The sequence below is a fragment of the Protomyctophum parallelum genome (genome assembly GCF_964188405.1).
Source record: "Protomyctophum parallelum genome assembly, chromosome: 15".
Lineage (NCBI taxonomy): Eukaryota > Metazoa > Chordata > Actinopteri > Myctophiformes > Myctophidae > Protomyctophum > Protomyctophum parallelum.
The window spans coordinates 50,406,861-50,415,830 of NC_139710.1; the positions used below are offsets into that span (position 1 = coordinate 50,406,861).

The window sequence follows — 8,970 nt, forward strand, 5'->3', positions numbered from 1 at the left end:
AACCAGGGAAGCACAAATTTGAGTTAAAAACGTTCGCTCTAAACGATTTGCGCCACATTTATGATTTTTTTCAAAAATAGCAGATCTACAAGCTAGTGCGACATTCGGTGCCGCGCTATGAGCTTGTAGATCTGCTATTTTTCAATAGCTAAAGTATAACATAATGCTTAAAACACCAAAAGGGGTTCCCGTCCAGAATGGGTTAACCCATTAAGACCTGAGACCATGCATATTCTACGAAATAACAGTTTTCTGAAAAACCCTATGTTTCTATAATGAGTGGTGCCCCAACATTGTCACGTCAAAGACCTCAGTGGTGCTCAAACAGTTTCACGTCAAAGACCTCAGACCACAATATGTCTCGATCCCTCAGCTTGCTTTAACATGGCAGTGATAAGCACTGGTGGAAAGTAAGTACATAGTAAGTACAGAGACTCAAGTACAGTACTTAAGTACAGTTCTTTTTTTCTTTTTTTCAAGATATTTTTTGGGGCTTTTTGTTGATAGATTGATATGGTGGGGAGGGGGAGTCGAACCCGCGGCACACCGTCAGGCCGGCTCAGCAGCCTAGGTGCCCAGACGGTTGAGCTAACCGCCCGGGCCTTAAGTACAGTTCTGAACTTCTGAGGTATAACCTTCCCAATTTCCATTTTATATATTTCTACTCCACCACATCCGAGGCAAATAATGCAAAATTATAGTTTAATTTTCTAGTAACTACTTTCAGCATTTCTACATTGTACTATTCCTACTTTTTACTCAAGTAAAAACAGTACTTCTTCCAATCACCGTAAGGCGATAAAGCCTCCAGACCGCCACAGTAATGGGCTGCCTCATCATCCACCACCCAGCCCTTCAATTAGGGTTATCATGTCAGCCTGGCTGCCTGGCCCCAATTTAATCAGGCCTGCTGGGGCCGCTCCCATCCACGCACGACCCACGGACAGACCCACGGACAGACCCACGGACAGACCCACGGACAGACCCACGGACAGACCCACGGACAGACCCACGGACAGACCCACGGACAGACCCACGGACAGACCCACGGACAGACCCACGGACAGACCCACGGACAGACCCACGGACAGACCCACGGACGGACCCACGCACGACCCACGGACAGACCCACGGACGGACCCACGGACAGACCCACGGCCGCTCCCATCCACGCACGACCCACGGACAGCGCTGCTGCTGGGGCCACAACCGTGAGTGCAGGCTCTGACAAGCCATCGATATCACCTGTCAGCATATCACCCTCCTCCACCCGTCAGCATATCACCCTCCTCCACCCGTCAGCATATCACCCTCCTCCACCTGTCAGCATATCACCCTCCTCCACCCGTCAGCATATCACCCTCCTCCACCTGTCAGCATATCACCCTCCTCCACCCGTCAGCATATCACCCTCCTCCGGGCCGTCAGCATATCACCCTCCTCCACCCGTCAGCATATCACCCTCCTCCACCTGTCAGCATATCACCCTCCTCCACCCGTCAGCATATCACCCTCCTCCGGGCCGTCAGCATATCACCCTCCTCCACCTGTCAGCATATCACCCTCCTCCACCCGTCAGCATATCACCCTCCTCCACCCGTCAGCATATCACCCTCCTCCACCTGTCAGCATATCACCCTCCTCCACCTGTCAGCATATCACCCACCTCCACCCGTCAGCATATCACCCAAATCAAAAAATCAAAATAGAATCAAAAATAAATGGCCAATCCTTGCTCGTTTTACAGAGCGACCATACACACACACACACACACACACACACACACACACACACACACACACACACACACACACACACACACACACACACACACACACACACACACACACACACACACACACACACACACACAACCTGCCCAGCACGGACATAGACACGGTCAGTGGCCAAAGACATATCGCCGTCCGCCTTTGTTTAACCCATTTTGACCTGGGAACGATTCTACAAATGTCTTCTAAATCCTGACGCACAACGTTAAAAGCCGAGAGAGATTCACTGAAAGAAGACGAATCTACAAGCACTCATTCTCACACTGTACTGTACTGTAATGATAATACATGCGTATACATTTCAGCAGAGCATTATATCTCAGCAGTTCATATTACTTAATTTAGACACTTTCTCTTTCACACAAACATGTAGATTTGTGCAGCTGTTTGCGATAAAAGAAGGTTAGTCAATGGAATACAACCACCCTAAGGACTACGATCTGTACCAAGTAGACCTACTGCACATGTAAACAGAGCTGCTACCTTTAAACACTTTAAAACCCATTTAGACCTGAAGACAATTCTACAAATGCCTTCTAAATCCTGACAGTTTTCTTGAAAAATCCATGTCAGTGGTTCTCAAACATTTTCATGTCAAGGACGCCCCAAACATATATGTGTAATTGGCCGCCGACCCCCGTCAGAAAATATGTTGTTCCAGGGACCAAGGTTATTATAGTTAACTATAACTAACGAAAAAACGAAAACTAGAATTAAAAAAACATTTTAGTTAACTGAAACTAAACTGAAACTAAAATAAATTAAAAAACGATAACTAAACTAAAACTGTATTGTGTGTTCACAAAACTAACTAAAACGAACTGAAATGATAGACAAAATGGCATTCGTCATCGTTTTTTTTAACAATATTTATATGCCTTACGGACATTTAGAATATAAACCTTTTAAATTAATTCGGTACTTTTCCTTATTTCCCGAGCCGTTTTTACGGCACTTTTCAGCACCGTAAGGCAGCAAAAACTAAAACTAAACTAAAACTAAACTAAAACTAAACTAAAACTAAACTAAAACTAAACTAAAACTAAGCATTTTCACAAAATAAAAACTAAACTAAAACTAGCAAACCCGCTCTAAAAACTAACTAAAACTAACTGAATTAGAAAAAAAGATGTCAAAACTAACTAAAACTAAACTATAATGAAAAAACCCAAACTATTATAACCTTGCCAGGGACCCCCCCCCCAGAAGCAAAGATTTGAGTTGAAAATGTTCGCTCTGAAAGAATATATACTTTTTTATTACACTTGCTTTGGCAATGTAAACGTATATTTTCCACCATGTAGGGCCAAATAAATCTCTGTACCATTACTAGGCACAACGAGAGGCCAGGAGAGGAGGACTGGTGGGACCAACATGGCAGCCTCCCAGGGCCATCAGGGGACTCTCTTTAACCAGTCAGTGGTTCTCGAACTATTTTAAGCCCCGGACCCCAATCTCAAAATATGCAAGATGCAAAGATTTGCATTAAAAACATTCACTCTGAAATAATATATATATATTCAAACATTTGGACTATATCTTCACGATTCTTCAAAAATAGCAGACCTACAAGCTCGTAGCGCGGCATGCTATGAGCTTGTAGATCTACTATTTTTCAACAGCTAAAGTACAACATACTGCTTAAACACCAAAAGGGGTCCCCGCCCAAAATGGGCTAAAAGAGCAGCATTGTCTGTGTCAAGTCATCAGCCCTCCTTTCCAGTGGAGGAAAGCAACATTTACATCTGGTACTGTACCACCCACTTCCAAAACATTCTCCTTCTACAGCACTGCCACCCAAGCGTGGAATATGCCCTGACTTTCTGGTATTTTTTAAATACTTTATACTTCTACTCTAATAATAATAATAATAATAATAGCACCTTTCATGACATGAAATGCAGCTCAAAGTGCTTTACAGAACAATGGAGAATAAAAGAAAAGCAAGCACTCTACTGTACATCTAAGAGGTAAATATTGTACTGTATTTGTATTTTGACAGCTTTAGTTACTACTAGTTTCAGATTTAGGTTATAATTACAAAACATACTGTACATAAACCACTTGTTAAGCCATGTTTTATTCCACAGCCTATATAATAGGTCAGGTCAGCCTATGGCCACAGTTTCATTTGTATTTTTGAATGTGAATCAAACTGCATTCTTTAAGCCTGCAGGTTAATTGTCCAGTCATCTTTATCACAGAAATGCACGACAGACAGGCGCCGGCAGCTAAACACACTTCAATGCCTTAATTGCCATTTTTGTGCCCAGATTTCCCAGATGCCAAGAGCTCTTCTGAGGTGTACATGCAGTTATCCTGGTGACTACACTGTTTTGGTACCCAGATTTCAGAGGTGCCCAGATAGACTGCCCACTCTTCAGAGGTGCCCAGATAGACTGCCCACTCTTCAGAGGTGCCCAGATAGACTGCCCACTCTTCAGAGGTGCCCAGATAGACTGCACCTTCAGCATTTGGTTCCCACCGTGCCGGTTTATGTGTAAACACAACACTGAACCTGTTCAAGATGATACTGTTATCAAGAGCCCGTTTATTCAGACCGGGTGAGACTACATTATTGCCATCTGGAATGGGCTGAGCTCTACTGCGCCTTGTTCATTAGCAACCAAACACTCACACACCGGAACGGGCGGGCATGCGCATTGCGCACACGCACACGTACACACACGCGCTAGTATTTTTCTCTCCTCATTAATCGGTGCTGACCATCAGCCGTGTCAGTTAGCAGCTGTATAAGCCATTAGCGGAGCACTACTCACCCCGTGAGGACCACCACAAAGTCCATTACATTCCAGCCATTACGCAGGTAGGAGCCCTTGTGGAAGGCGAAACCCAGGGCGATGATCTTGATGCCGGCCTCGAAACAAAATATTCCAATAAAGTAGGGCTCCGTGTCGTCCTGTGGAGAGAGAGAAAAACCCAATGGTTCATTTGTTTTTTTTGTTTCCTATATTTTTTTGTTGTTAATTATTATTATTTTTCTTTCAAAGTAACTTGGTGAATAAATAAGAGACAAATCTAAGAAATTCCACAAATTAGAAAACAAATGTTTAAGTAGTAAAATAGCATATCAACGTGGAGCTTCGCGCCATGTTGTGGGCTTGTAGAAAAACTGTTTTTTTTCCATATAAGTGTATATTTGTATAGTCTATAAATGTTCTGATGAATTGAAAATGGAGGACCCGATGTAGTATGTACATGGTCATGCAATAAACAGGTCTTAGTGCTTTTTCTGGTTTTCTCCTCTTAGCAGATTTTGTATTGACCTGTACTTTCTTTGAACTGTGTACCCAATACCCACTACAAACTGTTAATACAATTTTCAATCAATCAATCAATCAATCGCAATTTATTGACTAGCCTTATCATCCTATACTCAGACTGCAGTGACAGTAAAGAGGCAAACTGAACTCCGAACACACCCAATAATGTGGGATAGGTTATCAATTTTGTTTTGTTTTTGTTTGTAGGTTATGTCATTTCTGAGTGCATACCAGGAATATGACAAGGCAGCTCCGTGAGAGACAGTGTGTGAATCAGACTGTGAGCTTCTGCCCGTTTGGATCAATGAACCAGGGCAGCTGGGACTAGGCTGCTTTGCCTTGGGGAATAACCTTCATTCTTTAAAAAAAGAAAAAAGAAACCCCCCAAGCTAAAAGCAGTTATTTGAGTGATTGATTGGTTGGCTGAAGGACAGTAGAATTGTGTGTGTGTGTGTGTGTGTGTGTGTGTGTGTGTGTGTGTGTGTGTGTGTGTGTGTGTGTGTGTGTGTGTGTGTGTGTGTGTGTGTGTGTGCGTCATCATCACAGGCTGTTCTGCGGGGGTCCTGATTAACCTATAGAGCAGAGAGATAGAGGCGGGGGGTGGTCCAGCCCCCCCATGCAGAGTACATGTTACTCAGGAGATTAAAGTGTCACTACTGTGCTGTGCTGTGCTGGCACTGGGTAAGGAATAGAATAGTTCAAATCTGCTGTTGGATTAGGATTTGAGAGTATATTTAAAAGCACTGCTTGTCAGAAATGGAGTATTATAAAGAAATGTATAACGACGCCAGGCCCAGGAAATTAATCCCAATGCATTTTTCCCATAGACATTTCAAAAAGTATTTATTTAAAGAACTTTTAAGCGTCGTATGAAGCCAACTCGAGTCGTGATAAATCATGACAACAAACACAATATTTTGGACCAAACAAATAATTACAAAGAAGAAAAACAACAAAAGAAGTGTTGTAACCTGCCGTTTTTTTTCCTACTTTCTAATTCTTTGTTTGGCCCAAAACATTGTGTTTATTGTCATGATTTGTCACGACAAGAGTTGGCTTTATCCGCGGCGTAAACGTCTTTAAATAAATACTTTCTGAAGAGTCTATGGGTCTCTCGTGGGGGCGACGCTCTATTGGCTTCAGTTGGGTCTCCTACAGGTCCCAGGTCTGTGATGTAGCTATACGGTCCATTCATTAAGGACGTGTCCTTAACGCTATGGTTATTTTTTCCTCCTTCCAGTGAAATATTTTCTTTTCTGCCTTGTTATGCTATGTGTGGTGCGGCCGTGCGGGGCTCAGAGTGAGTCCACTCTAGGGATCTAGGGATCAAACCGTCTTTGTATTGGTGAGTATAGCCATTTTTTCTATTATTCTTGCAACAGTCGAGTCAACAGGCTTGTTGACAGCCTGTGAAGCGAGCGCAGGAAGTTGAAAGTCCCGTAGCGTTAAGGTCATGTGTCCATGTGATGCAAATTTGGCGTAAACCCAGTGTGGTTCTCAACCTTTTTTGGGCCGCGAGGCCCCAAAATAATCCTATTTGAACTGGGACCCTATGGGAGTGAACTGGGACCCTATGGGAGTGAACTGGGACCCTATGGGAGTGAACTGGGACCCTATGGGAGTGAACTGGGACCCTATGGGAGTGAACTGGGACCCTATGGGAGTGCAGAAACCTACTGTTACATGTCACATAGGGCAGTGGTTCCCAGAGTGGGGTCCGGGGGACCCCTAGGGGTCCGAGAGAGAGTTCCAGGGGGTCCCCAGCTAAATGCTAATTACGAACCAAATGGACCCTTACGTGTCTGTAACTCAGAGAGTGTACAAATGGAACCAATTTGTTCCATTTGTACACTCCCCAGAGTTAAATTAACTGTGATTTTACAACATACATTGGGGGGGGGTCCCAGAGATAGAAATGGGGGTCCGTAGACTAATGCATGTCAAACTGGGGGGGGGGGGGGGGGGGGTGTCCTTGAAATTAAACAGGCTGAGAATCACTGCTAGAGCCGTAAGTATCTTCTCTTATGGGGGTCCACGGGGTAATGAGTGTCAATTTGGGGGTCCTTGACATGAAAAAAGCTCTGGGAACCACTGAGGGGGGGATGAAGACAGGGTGTACTCATACTCACCAAGCGCTCCGACATGGGCGTCTTGTCGCAGGCGGGCAGGTGCTGCTCCAGGGCCAGCACGATGCAGTTGGCTATGATGGTGGCCAGAATCATGTACTCAAATGGAGTGAGAGGAAGTTAAGGGAGACACGAGTATAATCGACGATAGGATGACTAGGCTGAATATAAGCAGATAAATAACAACATAGTTACTTAGGAGTATTATCAATACAGTACTAAATGTGCTAAGATCGAAACAATCTAATGGAAAAAGCCACCATAAACAAAGCCCCCCCCTATTACAAGCACTGATAGGGTCTGCTATATTTTCCCATGAATTAGGCTTCTGCAATAAACCAGTCTTTTTTTCCTTTTTTGCAATATGGGGGTGTTCTCTCTGCCCGTAAAATAGATTATTATGAGTCGGCGGTGATAAAACAAATAGTTGTTTCTCATTGAAGTGCACTGCTTGTTTATTATAGGACTATCATCCCCCCCCCCCTCCCCCTCCCAGGGAAACTGTTCTGTATTAGCAGACAATGTGTCCAGGAGATGTGAAACAGAGGACAACATGCAGCTCTGGAGCAGCAACAGACCCTACTGTCTGCACTTATAGGCCATGATTAGTCCGCTTACAGACAAGACTGTGTGTGTGTGTGTGTGTGTGTGTGTGTGTGTGTGTGTGTGTGTGTGTGGGGGGGGGGTTCTTAGTAATGCTCTGCTAAAGTCAATGGCTGATAAATGTTTGCTCAGCACTGAGTTTAACCAACCAGTAATTATGTAAGTAATGGAGGCCATTACACAACGACAACGTAATGTGAATAAATTACTACACCTTGTGGGCATTCGTTTAAAACCAAAAAGGGCCCTCACCTCACGGTTCACTTCCTCCCAACAAAACAAAACACCGAATCTGCGTCACAGTGTAGAGGCGAAAACGTGTCAGGACTCAACAGGTGTCATGTCCACTATCGTCCACTGTTGCAGAAACACTCAATATGCATGCCACTATATCCACGTTAACGGAACGACTGGCATCCATATTTAATGCATTGTTTGCTTTGCTGTCACACCCACGCACAACAACAGCAGCTCGCTGACTGATGATTTCGCCTGTTTTGCAGCATGGTGATTTAGCACCATGGACAGCGCCTACATACGCATCCATCAGTGAACCATAATCGGATAGCACAAGGATAGAGAGAGAGAGCCTATTAAACAACTGCCTTCAAGGGTCAACTTTATACGCATATAGACTCAACTTAAACTATAAAGAAATTATAAAAAGTCATGCATGCCAACCACACACCTCAAAGGGCACCACCCCTGCATGCACGACTGAAAACTAGCAACTTCTGTCTTTATAGCGGTTTGTGCTTTTAACTATCGTTGCACCAAAACATATGCCAACAACACGCCATGCGTCGCAATATAAGACAGAACATTATTAGGTTATCAACTTTAACGTATAGATAAAGACAGTAGTCAGCATAATTAAGGATATGGCCATTCGGTGATCTTTTTGGCATATTTCCGGATGACGTTGTCCTCGCTGAAGATGAACAGGGACCGGTTGACGGTGAGACAGTTCTGTTTGACGGGGATGGGGTTGTAGATGGCCATTGTCCGGGCCCTCTGGGCCATGGTCTGCTTGTACACTCTCTGGCCGGGGGGCGGCGGGCCTCCACCGCCCGCCTGCCGGCTTCCCCCTCTCCCCGCCGGGCCCGGCGGACCGGCGCCTCCGTAGCGGCTCGCCGACAGCGGCTCGTCTTGGTCGAAGCGAGCCAT

At 44.6% G+C, this 8,970-nt stretch overlaps 1 protein-coding gene across 1 annotated transcript in view; it reads right to left on the minus strand.

The window, feature by feature from the left end:
• Window positions 1-8,970, minus strand: part of LOC310871919 (putative voltage-dependent N-type calcium channel subunit alpha-1B) — a gene marked incomplete at both ends in the record, with an annotated part of 193,130 nt that extends 184,160 nt beyond the window's left edge. Inside the window, 3 exons of the mRNA XM_083783557.1 lie at window positions 4,571-4,710; window positions 7,204-7,309; window positions 8,687-8,970. Of these exons, the coding sequence (XP_083639683.1) occupies window positions 4,571-4,710; window positions 7,204-7,309; window positions 8,687-8,970 (530 nt within the window). The remainder of the gene's footprint in view (window positions 1-4,570; window positions 4,711-7,203; window positions 7,310-8,686) is intronic.